This window comes from Bos taurus, chromosome 3 (assembly GCF_002263795.3).
Source record: "Bos taurus isolate L1 Dominette 01449 registration number 42190680 breed Hereford chromosome 3, ARS-UCD2.0, whole genome shotgun sequence".
NCBI lineage: Eukaryota > Metazoa > Chordata > Mammalia > Artiodactyla > Bovidae > Bos > Bos taurus.
Genome location: NC_037330.1, coordinates 74,210,404 through 74,225,620, shown reverse-complemented (window position 1 = coordinate 74,225,620; position 15,217 = coordinate 74,210,404). Strand labels below are relative to the sequence as shown.

The window sequence follows — 15,217 nt, the reverse complement described above, 5'->3', positions numbered from 1 at the left end:
GTTTCTAAAATTTTATTCCATAACATGGTCAAGAGGTCTTTTATATAATAAATAAGTGTTCAGTATATATGTGTGGCTTTAAATTGTCAATCATTTGAATCTGGCATGATTAAATGCTTATGTTTACTTAAAATGACTTGGTATATAGCTTAGGCAGATTTGCTAAATCCTGGGATAACATATTTAATTTCTTCAATTTAAAATATTTTAAAGATATCTACCATACTTATTTCATTTGAAAAGTAAACTGTTCTTATTGGTTGACATGTCATCATTCTCTTCTGTGATACAACATAGCTGAATAAATTCACTGTATGGAAAATCAGAATAGCTTTGTAAAATCTACAATAGTCGATATTACATCTAATTTTACATTGCATTCACGTCTTTTTATTTGGTTTCCTAGGCCTCCGTTTTTTTAAACCAGCATTGAGAAGTTTGGGGATTGTCATAATTTATGCATGCATTTTTTTCCTGCTCAAGACTAAGTATACTCAAGTGAACTTAAAGACTAAGGAACTTAAACTTGGAAACTGATATACTCTTCTGCAGTGACTTTAGATGTTTTCTTCCTTACCACATTTAGGGCTTCTGAACAGCCTGAAATCTAACCTCAACTATCATCCAAAGGCCAATATCATTTAGGACTAACATTTCTTACCAGGTTTTTCATGTACTAACACGTCATATGCTGTTTATGTAATTCTTTCTTTCCACTTCCTTTTCAAGCTTGTTCAAAAACTGCCATCAATCACAGCTACCACATATCCTTGGGCAGGAAACTATTCCATAGTTAAGCATGAGTTTTAGGTTGTTTTGTCTTTATGAATTTCTGTGGTTGGATGAAAAGTGATGTTTCTTTGACTGTAATCTCAATTACCACTTGGGAGTAGTAGTTTCTCAAATTATTAATACAAATGATGTACTTTGTTATGAAGCAATATGATGCTGAACATTTGAAGATAAATTTGTATTTCTGTAATTAAACAAGCAGAGTTCATTCACTTTATCAGCTCGATGGTCTGTAGTCACGAAGCACTTCAACCATATAGTGGGACTCCACTGATGTGCATTTGATTTTGGCAGATAATTATTCATTCATTCACTGAACAAATAGTCACTAAACACTTTCTATATCCCAAGTGGAAGGTGCTGGAAGAAATAACCCATTCAAGCTCGCACTACTCGAATCTATGCTGTGTATGTGTCTAAACCTAGGACCTAAAGCCTCTTAATTATAAGGTCATTTAAGTACACTTTTTTTTTTAAGTATATAGTTTTGTCTCATCCTCCATGAGGTGACTTGTGGAATTATTCAATTCTATGGTATAGAGAAATTTTTAAATGTCCTTTTAGTATAGGTTATTTGTCATCATTTTTTCCCCAAAACCTAGACTAGTGGAACCACCATGAGTTACATAAGCATTCTCAGCAGATTTTGCCTTCTCACTCAATTTGACATGAGCATTTAAATTGATTCCTCCTAATTGACTTAGCCTAGTAAACATATTAATCTAATAGATATTTTGCACCTTTTAAATTAATTCTTCCCCAGATGCCTACTGAATACACACAAAAAAAGGTAGTTACTATAAAGGAGTATAAACAAATTTCAAGTTTCTTAAAACTGGAAAAACAATAAAGGAAAAAGCAAGTTAAACTCTGAATGAGAAACAGTAAGTTTGCAAAACAAATGCTCTAAAGAACAAAGAACATTTTATGTAGGTCTGATTTGAAAGATTGTTGTGTTTGTTGGGGAGTTGTTTTTATTTTTTTAAGTGTAATTCTCAAAATTTAATGTAGTGACCTACTTGTGCCAAAAAGATATCAAGCTTAGCTGTCAAGGTTTGTGCACATAATAAGAGATACATTTTAATAATAAATATTTAGATAGAAACTTTGAAGAGAGGGCAGAGAAAGTGCTGTGAGGTATCAATATTATAATTTCCTTATCCTATAAATAGGCTAAACTATGGAAAGTCTTTATGGAAGCTTTAAAATATTTACTGGTCTTAGAATAGGAGTTAGTATTTAAATACACAAAAGACTGAAGAGAATACTTTGGATGGAAAAATCAGGGAAAATAATTAGCCAAAGTACCTATATTTAGGGCTCAAATCAGTCCTTAAATAGAATTTTGAAAAAAAATCACTTCACTGACTCCCAAGTACAGTTTCATGAATCTTCTCCAGGCTTGTAGGAATTAAAACTGTAATCTAAAGGAAGAACATTGAACAATTTGGATGTTCACAAATTGTCATGTTTGAAATAAATGGAATTAACTGACTCATTCAGATAATGAATAAACCTAATTACCAACCCAACCAAAACAGACTCTGTAAGGTTAGCAGCTAATTTGCATATTGAATGACATTTAAGTAACATCAGTATTAATGAATACTGTGAATATGTTATGTATTTTTTCATCCTAAATCAACATTTTAAAAAAATTTAAGGGGAATAAAAGTGACACAGAGAGAAAGAGAGAGTAAAAGAGAAAGCAGAAGACCAAGGCCTTTGAGCAAAAACAAACTGTTGCCTTGTCTTCAAATATCTGTGTGTTGAATTCCCCACGTACTCAGTATATTAGAATATTGACTATCCCTACACGGCCCCCACCACAGACCAAGATCATTTATAAAAACAAAGAAGTGCTTTCACCTAATAAATAATCACACATTCAGCTACATATGGGACAGACCCCAAAACACTAGACTGTTATTAATCTATTTTCCTTTGTTTGTGTTTCAATACTTTTGGCACATAGGGGATTATTAATATTTATGCTTCTGAGACCATTTAGGCCTTATATCAAAAATTCTACTTCAATGCATAAATAGCGGCATGCCAGAGATGCCTAAATTCACAGTAAGATTTAGGGCTATTTTTTGCCAAAAGCTGTGAACATGCAAGTTGATTAAGTGTTCTCTTTCATGCTCCTGTCTGTGTTATTTCATTGGATAGTGAGATAGTCGGCACTTTAGGTCCATCATTAAAGTAGCTGGAGACAGCATTTGCTACCTGGCAAAACTTTTGAAGAAGGATCTTTCTTAGCAGCAGATAAACCCAGGGATCCAAGATCTGGTTCAGTGAAGCCAGGCGAACAGCTATTAAGAAGAAGTTGCACTCATCCTGATTTTCTGTGTATGTCTTGCAGTGCTCAACTGACGTGTGATTGAAGATCATTTTCAACATCATTATCTAAGAAAAAGGGACATATTATTATTCCAAAGATTAATAAAGTCATATGCATCTCCCCACATGGTTCTTTGCACATGGTTAGTTTACAATAAGTTGGTTGTTGGATTAAAATGAATAATTCAAGCAACATTTATACTCACAGAACACAGCCCTGAATTATATAAGATATTCCTCTGGATTTTCCCACATTTTTGCCTATTCAACATGAGGCAGATTTTTTAAAAACACATATTCTCTGGCTCTTGGTCCTTGTCAGGCAAAACATATGTAATCTTAAACTTTGGCAGTTGTAACTAAAAAAAAAAAGACTACTTAAGAAAAGATAGATGTACCACAGCTTTCTTATCCATTCATCTGCTGATGGACATCTAGGTTGCTTCCATGTCCTGGCTATTATAAACAGTGCTGCGATGAACATTGGGGTACACGTGTCTCTTTCCCTTCTGGTTTCCTCAGTGTGTATGCCCAGCAGTGGGATTGCTGGATCATAAGGCAGTTCTATTTCCAGTTTTTTAAGGAATCTCCACACTGTTCTCCATAGTGGCTGTACTAGTTTGCATTCCCACCAACAGTGTAAGAGGGTTCCCTTTTCTCCACACCCTCTCCAGCATTTATTATTTGTAGACTTTTGGATCGCAGCCATTCTGACTGGTGTGAAATGGTACCTATTATACAGAGTGAAGTAAGCCAGAAGGAAAAACATAAATACAGTATACTAACGCATATATATGGAATTTAGAAAGATGGTAACAATAACCCTGTATACGAGACAGCAAAAGAGACACTGATGTATAGAACAGTCTTATGGACTCTGTGGGAGAGAGAGAGGGTGGGAAGATTTGGGAGAATGACATTGAAACATGTAAAATATCATGTAAGAAACGAGTTGCCAGTCCAGGTTCGATGCACGATACTGGATGCTTGGGGCTAGTGCACTGGGACGACCCAGAGGGATGGTATGGGGAGGGAGGAGGGAGGAGGGTTCAGGATGGGGAACACATGTATACCTGTGGTGGATTCATTTTGATATTTGGCAAAACTAATACAATTATGTAAAGTTTAAAAATAAAATAAAATTAAAAAAAAAAAAGAAAAGAAAAGATAGATGCAAGAAAGGGGAAAACAGCAGTTACATATTATTAGTATTATCATTATGGCCAGTAGCATTTTCTGAATCCTTACAATTTGCCTGACACTGTGTCAAGTTCTTCATATGCTTTTAATAAATAATAGAAGATAAATACTACTGCCATCTCATTTTTATAATTGCGGAAACCAAGCTTTAATGACATAAAATAGCTGAGTCAGACTTAAACCCAGGTTCACTAACATATTACAGATAGCATTTTACCCTTCTGGGTCTCTACCCAGTCACTGCACATACACCAGAATGTAAATTCCATGAAGGTAGGATCTGGGCCAATACCTTTTTCCCCACTAGTTCATTCCCAGTACCTAGACTAATAATTAGCAGGTTGTGTTCAATAAACACCTGTGAATGAAGATGTGACACATATATGAATATATTAATATATGACATCTATAATATACATAATGTATTTATATTTGAATGAATAAATATTTGTGATTTCCACAGGAGAGAAAAAAAGTGAAGATTCATACACATCAGAAAAAGATATTCAAGCTCATTAGTCTATCAGAGAAATGAATGTTATGACAAAGAAACCATTTTATATTCACTAGTTTGAGAAAAATGAAGCATGACTTTTCCAAATGTTAGCGAGGATGGGCAGCAATATAGACTCTTGCACACAGTACTACCAGGACTATGAGCTGGAGCAGCCACCTCAGAAAACAATCAAACTGTCTCACTTGTTACCTTGCAGAAGTCCCACTCCCAAGAATGCACTGCCTTGAATTCCTGCACCTGAGGTTGTGTGTATGACTGTTCATTACAGCATTGTTCATAACAGCAATAAAAAAGCAGGAACAACCCCAAAACAGGTTCACACTTGCAAGCAAAGAAAGGTGCTGACTTTATTACCAGCTCCTAAATTGGTCTTTCTAGACATGCACAGGTATTAAGCACTTCAAATGTGACTGAAGAAAATTGGGACGTTGGGATATGTAATGATTATATAATGAAATGATAATATTTTTATATAGTGTGTTAAAATACATAATTAAACTTGGCATCATTTGTTTCTTGTTACTTTTTAAAACCATTTTGTAAAATATTACACTAGTAGAAAATTTAAAATTATATATGTGGCATGCATTTGTCGTTCACATTATATTTCGACTGAACTCAAAGTATCGCTTAAGACCCACATTTATTTGGATGGTCTGTCCTCAGGTCGTATATCCCAAACTGAAGGGTTCGAAACATCCCTGAGCATCCTAAACACCCACAAACCTACTATCCACAGCAACAGCACTTACTTTCTTACAGTCACCCTGACTCAACACATCAGGGTCACCTGTGAAACCTTCTTTTACCTCATCCTCTGCAATGCAGTTTGCTCTTTTTCCAGTCTCATCTTAGTTTAGCACTTCCTCTCATCTGATTTATAGTAATAACAGACACCCCGATAGAGCAAACAGATGTCAGCATGACACAAATTCGGCACCCTAAATCCCAGCTCTGATCAAATCCTCATCAGCTATACAAATGTCAACTTGGTCTTACTGGACAGAGTTGTGTGCGTGGTAGTCGCTCAGTCGTGTCTGACTCTTGGCGATCCCAAAGACTGTAGCCCGCCAGGCTCCTCTGTGGAATTCTCCAGGCAAGAATACTGGCATAGGTAACCATTCCCTTCTCCAGGGGATCTTCCTGACCCAGGGATTGAACCCAGGTCTCCTGCATTGCAGGCAGATTCTTTATCATCTGAGCTACCAGGGAAGTCCTACCAGGGACAGAGTTGAGTCACAGCTTAATTCTTAAAACAATCACTGGCAAAGGGAATGGAAATGTCCAGGTTTTGCTTATATTATGGGTCCCTAACTGGCAACCCACTCCAGTACTCTTGCCTGGAGAATTCCATGGACAGAGGAGCCTGGCAGGCTATAGTCCATGAGATCACAAAGAGTTGGACATGACTGTGCGACTAACTTTCACTTTTCAACCCCCAGACCATAGACGGGTACCAGTCCATGGCCTTTTAGGAACCCTGCATAGCAGGAGGTGGGCGGTGGATAAGGGAGCCAAACTTCACCAGCCGCTCCCCTGGGCTCTCCACACTCACAGTTCCCCACACTCTCATTATCATCTGCACCATTTCATTTCCCCAACCCCCCCACCACGTCTCTTACCGCCCCCCGCCACGCTCCTTACCCCTGCCCCCAGCTGTGGAAAAACTGTCTTCCACAAAACTGGCCCCTGGTGCCAAAAAGGCTGGGGTCCACTAGCTTATAAGACAAAACCATTCTCTGTGGTTACTTCAGTCCTTGACCAATTTATACCTACTATCTGAACAAAATTATGGCTCTATAAACAAAAAGAAGAGAAAAATATGTAGACATATAGTCTGTCATTTCTTTCAAAGAAACTTTTCCCAAGGGATTTATTCAAAAAAGGAAAAATCAATTGGACAAATAAGTGAATGGCCAATGAAGAATAATCTAGTAAGAAACTGCAAACATATAAATATCTAGTATCAGGAATAAAGCTTAATGAAATACAGGTGGTTGCATAATTATATACATGCATATGAATTAAATGAAAAGAACAGAATGTAAGATAGTATCATGTATATAAGTTATATTATTATTACAATTAAATGTAAAATATGTATTTTGATTTGTGGAAGGCAATGGAATTATTACTATTAAATAATTATTCAATTATTTAAAAATTTTTATGTGCATAAAAACATTTCAAACAATTTAGGAAAGTCTTTTGTTTAAAGGAAATGGATTATTCTCTTCATTAATAAATATGAATTATTATAACCAAATTTATTTAAAATTGAATAATCTAATTAGTATCTTCTGATGCTGGCTCATAGCCCTGTGAACTGAATACTACCTCCCACATATGATTAATGTTTAGGACCTCAAGATGGGGAGATTATCCTGAATTATCTGGGTAGGTTCAATGTAACCACATGGGTCCTTAAAATCTGAGAACCTTTCCAGCTGTGGTCAGAGGGAGATGGATCTAATAATAAAATGTGTTTGGCCATTTACTACTTTTCAGGAAGTATTCTGAACCTCATCTAAAATGATTTAAGAATTCACATAAGTTACATCTTCATTTTCTTTTACAAAATAAAATATTGAATTTCTCCCACTTTGTATAATCAGGAAAATTCACAAAATTACTTATTAAGATGGAATTTCAGTCATTTTATAGTCTTCCTTGATTATTCTAAAATTAATTTTTATGAAGCTAATAATTTAAAATTATTTCATTAGGCTAATACAGGTTTCATATGCCTAACATTGGTTGATCTACTGTAATTTCCTATTGACAATGCAGCGATTATAAAATTATGAAACCAAGCCCTGGAAGCAATAGCTGGCACATGGGGAGAGACACTCGAGCTTTTCCCAGAATTCATGACATGTGCAGAATGAAGATAATTGGAATTAGAGGCAGTGAGTGTGATATTACCATTTCCAAATGGCAGCAGGGATGGAAAATAGAACTAATTTCTTGTGTAATTGTGAACATAAATGCAAGTTGTTATTTAGTCACTCAGTTGTGTCTGATTCTTTGTGACCCCATGGACTATAGCTCTCCAGGCTCCTCTGTCCATTGGATTTCCCAGGCAAGAATACTGGAGTGGGTTGCTATTTCCTTCTCCATGGGATCTTCCTGACCCAGGGATCGAACCCACATCTCCTGCACTGGCAGGTGGCTTCTTTACCACTGAGCTACCAGGGAAGCCCAAATGCAAGTTAGCATCCATGAAAATAGCAAGGAAATGAGTCTTCGATGCTCCTTCAGAGCTTCCATCAGGGAATCCAGCCCTGTCAACACCTTGGTGTCCTATAAGTGTCCTATATTAGACTTCCTTCTATTTAGGGAGCTAAACAGAGATTACAATTTTTGCAAATATTTTTTAGATGATCAGACTTCAGGAGAAAAACTCTGACATCAATATGTAGATTTCTGGTAGATTAATGATTCCTATTAGTCCCATTCTACCAGGGGCAAGGGACAAACCAAAAACAGCATGCTTGGCCACCACAGAAGCTATTTTTTTAAGAAACACACCGCACAATCGCACCTTCAAAATGGCCTCATATAACAATCTGATCAAGAGAGCTGTGAGACCAACTCTGGTTGAAGAGAGCAGTTACTTTTCTGCCTGAATCTTACCCAGGCTTCATATGACTCTCCCAGGCAGGCCTCTTGCCTCTCCTCTGGTTATCAGCAGGAAGAGAGAGTTCTTTTTGTATCATGATAAGAATGAACACAACCACATCAGTAACCCCTAAATTCTCCATCCCTGCTTAGTGTCAAAGGCAATTACTCTTCTTCATCCTAAAGAAAAAAACAATATTTGTCCCTTCCCCAATAAGAATGATCTTCAAAATGTACCAAACACCAACACTAAAAGAAAAACTGTTCTTTGGGTTTTTTGGTTTATTTTTATCACACCACATGGTTTGTAGTATCTTAGCTCCCCACCAGAGATTGAACCAGCCCCAGCAGGGAAAGCACAGAATCCTAACCACTGAACCTCCAGAGGGTCCTTTGGAAGACCGTTTTTAATATTCTTTTGGATTTTATTTTACTGCAGTAGGATTTTTTTTAATATAAATTTATTTATTTTAATTGGAGGTTAATTACTTTACAATATTGTATTGGTAGGATTTTTAAACACACATTTAAAAACCTTCAGTACTTTATTTCCTGGTTCAAAAATGCCTTGGGTTACAGACTACATGTATCTACTGAAGATGATACATAAGAAAATACAGAACAATTAACTTGTGGGGAGGGAATAAAACTTTTATTTTTCCCTTATGCTCTATTATGTGGTTTTTATGATTTCCAGATTATTCCTAACATAAGTGCGTAAAAGAACTTTCCTTACAGCCAGTTTTATCTATGCTGCTTTGTTTTCTGTAATTCTCTGTTGTCAGGCTACAGAAGAATAAACCTGCTTTACTGGAAACTCCCTGTACAGTGTGATAAATGTGCTGTTATAACACACTCAAACCAGCCTGGGCCCTTTGAACCACTTAATTACATAATTTGAAGGACTTTCATGGAAGGAAGCTTCACTGTAGATTTAAGAAATAACTGTAGTCTTTCTGGTCTGATTACAACTCTGTTCTCAGGTTGCCAAATCATCTCAGCATTCTAGACTCTGTTTCAGAAGCCTTATCTAATCTGAAAACTTTGGAAATAAACAGTTCACACGCATTAAGAAAAGTTACTAGAATGGCATTATTTCATCTTCACTATTATACAGTTTTATTAAATGTTTCAAAACAACAACGGGACAAGAATCAGAAAAAGCAAATCTTACCCTGGCTCTGCCAGCATTTATGACTTTAGGCAAGTCACTTACTCTCTGTGCTTTATTAAATTTAATATTAAACCCTGGGGCTGGACTGGATGGTCTCTCATATACTCTTCTATGGCTATATTTTTTCTGATGAATTCTGGGGCAAAGCTGGAAAATGAATAAGGGTTTAATTTGGAGGAAAAAAAAAAAGAAAAAGCAACCAAAAGGTAAAAGGTGTAGAACAAAAGACAAAACTTTTCTGTAGAAAAACTTCACATGTGATTTTTGGGAAATGGAGGAGAGAGGAAAAATACAAAGTTAGAAAGTAGACAGTATAAGAAGACAAGAGACAAGATTTATGAAGCTCTAAGGGGAGATATTACAGAAGTTGCAGACTTATGCAAACACACAGATCAGAGATAAAGACTTGCCATGAATCTGACTCAAATCTGTTTCTAGTTTGGGGTCCAGTTACCTAACTTTGGATCTTGATTTCTCCTCTTCTCTAAAACATCATTCATCCATGCTTACTGAGCATCTTCTCACCTAGTAGTGCAGTTGTGAAAATTAAAATGAGATAAGGATAATTGATACTTTCAATCTACACAGCATACCTCTCCCCAGCCCTAGGCTATTGTACTATTGCATAGGCTTCTAGAACAGAATGCTTTGATGTTCAGAGAAAGAACAGGAATGCTTATGGGGAAAAGTGCAAGGAAATGAATGCATGATCTGTAGGTCTGCTTTCCTTAAAATTCTACCTAATACAGCCATTTCAAAAAAAACCCCCCAAACTTCCAAATTTGCACCTTAAAAATATTTGAAAATGCATAATTATTATTCAATCAATACACAGGAGGGACCTCAAAATTATAAAGAAGCTTGAAGTCTGCCACCACATTATTTGGTACCGAGGAATTACTCTCTCCTCTCAGCTAGTATGAATTGTAAAATCAGTGTGGCTCAGTATAACTGGGTACATGTGTTATGTCTAGATAAATTTTTATCTTTCTATTAGAATAGTCCAAAAATGTCAGTATCAAGAATACAAACTCTGGCTAAAAAGAGGAAGGCAAAAATCTACTCTATAAAAATATTCATTCCTTGGATTATAGATGATGGATTAGCTTTGTAATACATGTCAGAAGGGTACTTTATTGTATTTCAAACTTATGTATCCCAGGTGTCAAGAGAAAGTCTAGACAATATGTCTTTGTCAAAGTGTAAGGAACATTAATCTAAAAATATTTAGAGTTAAGACAGGTTTTTTTTTGTGCCAAAGTATAGTTTCCTTTAAACCCCAAATACTCTATCTTAATACTGTCTTACACTCAGAAAACCACAGTGTTAGTGACAAGAGCAGCTAAGTGGTTAAGGAAGGAATCAGAGGTGTGGGCTAGGTTTTGTGGGCAGGGATATTTTCCTCAGTATAAATATAACAGAAAATTAAAAACAAGTGACCAATAAAAAGACATTGTTCAAATTATGGAACATCTATCAGTGTGCATAATATATATCAGTGTGCATCTCAATGCTAACATTTAAAATCATGTTTTTGAAGAATAATTAATAATACAAAGAAATGTTCAAGATTTAAAAGTGAAACAAATGTTTATTACATAACATAATCCAAAAGGACAAAACTACTCTGTGTGTATATATAGAAAAATATTAGAAATAGTTAACTTGGAGTAGGAAATTAGGGTCATTTCTATTTTCTTCTCTATATTTTTCTCTGTTTTCCAGATTCTCCACAACATATGTATTATTTTCATACTTAGAAAATAAGCATTCATATTCAAAAAGTTGAAAGCTTAGGTATAAACAATGGCCTATTATATAATTTGCTGGCAAAATTTTAGAACCTAGAACCATCATGTGGTCATTTTAGCTTGAGTTCTTAGGTAGTTGATGTGAGAATAATTTAACAACTAATAGGTACAGTCTGAGACTCTATAATGGGTCAAAACATTTAATAGACAAATGTATTTTGGTTTGTTAAAGAGAATATGATGTCTGGCTGTACATTACTGGCCTCTGTGACTCATGGATAGTACAGCCATGGCATACAAGAGTTCTTTCCTGTGCATAGTTAAGTATACAACACAAGCTAATGACTGAGATTCTAACCTGACAACTTCTTCCTTTGTTTCATGTCAAAATGTCACTCTTTTTTAAGACCTATGCTGTGAGACAACATTATCTCACAGAGGGATTCAAATAGACAATCATGTACTTGGGATGGGCACTGGGTAAATACGGGCACATTGGGCTCTCTTTTTGAATTTTTGGTCCCCAATCTCCTTATCTCATTCCCTAGTTAACTCATTTCTCTCTCTCTTTCTTTTTCTCCCTCTCTCTGTCTCTCACTTTTCTACACGTCTTCTTCTATCCTAATTCACATCACAGAAAAAATAAGCTCTTTCGGTGCCTTTCACCTTCTTAGGACCAAGATCAGCATCAGCAGCTATCCATTCCTCCTTTCCTCTTGCTCAAACAGAAAAGTTTCTATCTCCTAGCTAAGACTAACCCTCTATTTGTGCCTTGGATCCTATCCTTCATGAATGTCAGAGGTCTTATTTTCTCAGTTACCTCCTTCCTCTTTTATCTTTAACTTTTGGCTTTTCCCCATTATCATTTTACCTTCTGTGGAATTCTCATCTCTTTACAAATACTGTTCCAGAAGTTACAGCTGAATTCTCCAAAAAGTTGTCTATCCTGTTCATCTTCAAGTTTATTCCTAAACCTGCTATAATGTGACCTCAGTGCCCATAAATCCTCAGGAAAGGCTGTTTCCAAGCCAGCCAGCAAGGTTTTGAAATGCCCTGGACACTCACCAGCCTTTCTTGAAACATTCTTCTCTAAAATTCAGGTTGCCTAACATTTAGGATTCTATTTTTCAAACATTCCAACTGCCATTTGTTCTGATTTTCTTCCTAATTTTATCTCTCTGAATGCTCATTTGCAGTCTCCTTTATGGCCCCTATTTCTTTATCAATCCTGAAAATGTTAGCATTTTTTTAGTTCTATCTCGTATATATGGGAAGGAGCCTCTATGTACAAACTCAATGGGAAAACTTTTCTACCCCAAAGACTTCAAAACACATCTATGAACTATAGGCTGTACCTCTTCTCTAATCTCCAGATTGATTGATTTAGGTGCCTAAAGCACAATTCTGCCTAGATGTCTTATGTTAAATTCAGCAAGTTCAAACTGAAATCATTATCTTCTTCAAAGCTGCTTCTCCACCAATCTTCCCTATCTCAGTAAACCCAGTTCCCTAAGACAGAAACTCAAGAATTATTCTTTGTTCATCTTGATTTACTGCTCTGTCTATGTTTCTCATCTCTAGCTGTTTCTCTCCCATTCCACCTCATTAGTAATATTATTCACACTCAATCACAAATTGTCCAATAAGTAACTAATATTTTTTAATCTATCACTTATTTCATTTTCATTCCCATTGACCCTAAAGTCAGACAACCATCATATCTGTCTAACCTACTACAGTTGTCTATTATATGATTTGTTAGACTCCATTCTGGGCCCCTTTGTGCTGTTTACAAGGTTGCTCCTGAAATAAAAATTTGACTGTTATTCCACTTTAAAAAGCTTTTCAATGGCTTTTCATTGCCCTGAGTATAAAGTCTAAACCTTTTAAGGTAGACATTGAAGGCTCATCATCACTTGGACCCTGTAGACTAAATGCTCACCATTTTTACTCCCACATCTATATTTCAATTACTTTGAACTTCTTTGAGTTCTTCAAAAGTGCCAGTTTTCTTTCTTCTAAACTTTTATAACTGCAGATCCTGGGTCTTATAACTCTCACTCCCCTCTCTTAACTAATTTCAACTTATTTTTTGTATATATTTGAAACGTCAGTTTATCTGCTATTTCCTCTGCCAAAAGCCCGGTCAGTTTAATTCAGTCACTCAGTTGTGTCTGACTCTTTGTAACCCCATGGGCTGCAACACCCCAGGCTTCTCTGTCCATCACTAACTCTTGGCACTTACTCAAACTCATGTCCTTTGAGTTGGTGATGCCATCCAACCATCTCATCCTCTGTTGTCCTCTTTTCCTCCTGCCTTCAATCTTTCCCAGCATCAGGGTCTTTTCAAATGAGTCAGCATCTTTTAATTTCATGGCTGCAATCACCATCTGCAGTGATTTTGGAGCCCCCAAAAATAAAGTCTGACACTGTTTCCACTGTTTCCCCATCTATTTCCCATGAAGTGATGGGACCAGATGCCATGATCTTGGTTTTCTGAATGTTGAGTTTTAAGCCAGCTTTTTCACTCTCCTCTTTCACTTTCATTAAAAGGCTCTTTAATTCTTCTTCACTTTCTGCCATAAGTGTGTTGTCATCTGCATATCTGAGGTTATTGATATTTCTCCCAGCAATCTTGATTCCAGCTTGTGCTTCATCCAGCCCAGCATTTCGCATGATGTACTCTACATATAAGTTAAATAAGTACAGTGACAATATACAACCTTGACATACTCCTTTCCCTATTTGGAACAAGTCTGTTCCATGTCCAGTTCTAACTATTGCTTCTTGACCTGCATGGTCAGGTGGTCTGGTATTCCCATCTCTTTTAGAATTTTCCACAGTTTGTTGTGATCCACAAAGTCAAAGGTTTTGGCATAGCCAATAAAGCAGAAGTAGATGTTTTTCTGGAATTCTCTTGCTTTTTTGATGATCCAATAGATGTTGGCAATTTGATCTCTAGTTCCTCTGCCTTTTCTAAATCCAGCTTGAACATCTGGAAGTTCACGGTTCATGTACTGTTGAAAAGCCTGGTAGATAATTCATAATATGGACTCCCCAAATTCTTGACTACCTTTATCTGTCCTGCACGTTTTAAATTATTTCTTAACGGTCAGCCTCTCCTAGTAGATGAAAATTGTTACAAGAGTAGGACTCATTCCTATATTTTTAGGTATATCTCAGGACAAGCCTAGACCAGAATATATTACACTGTAGATTTATAAATAGTTTTGAATTAGCAAATGAATAAATAATAATAGTAGAGTTCATCCTACCCATCCGTGGGTAAGAGATTCTAGAATTTTCACCTAAGGCACAAATTCATTAATATTTATTCTTTATTCAAGACTCTGGTCTTTTTTTCTTTCTGTTATGATTAACCAAGATGACAGCTTCAATTTAGCTATTAATGGACTTTAAGCACATCTTTCCTTGTGGTTCAACTGGTAAAGAATCTGCCTGCAATGAGGGAGGCCTAGGTTTGACCCCTGGGTTGGGAAGATCCCCCAGAGGAAGGCTACCCACTCCAGTATTCTGGCCTAGAGAATTCCATGGACTATGTAGTCCATGGGGTCGCAAAGAGTTGGACACGACTGAGCAACTTTCACTTCACAAGAACATCTTATCATTCATGATTTTAAGTAGAATATTCATAGTTACAGCAGTAACCTGGAAAAGGCTAGAAATCTGGGCTATAAAATCAACAGGAGAAGTAAATATTCATAATAAAACAGAGGTGTGACCAAGATGGTGGAGCAGAAAGATTCTGAGCTTAAATCCTCCAATAGGCACACCAAAATTACAGCTTTTGCAGAGACA

The 15,217-nt window shown here is 36.2% G+C and overlaps 1 protein-coding gene across 8 annotated transcripts in view; it reads right to left on the bottom strand.

The window, feature by feature from the left end:
• The window catches only part of PTGER3 (prostaglandin E receptor 3), a 228,623-nt gene that overhangs the window by 188,666 nt on the left and 24,740 nt on the right, over positions 1-15,217 (bottom strand). For 6 of the 8 annotated variants that reach the window (XM_005204443.5, XM_005204440.5, XM_010803428.4 and 3 more), the window contains exon 2: positions 3,022-3,201. The exons of 1 other annotated variant lie outside the window; for it this stretch is intronic. In XM_005204443.5, the coding sequence (XP_005204500.1) occupies positions 3,022-3,201 (180 nt within the window). The remainder of the gene's footprint in view (positions 1-3,021; positions 3,202-15,217) is intronic. One more of the 8 variants, XM_024984845.2, reaches the window with a different exon arrangement.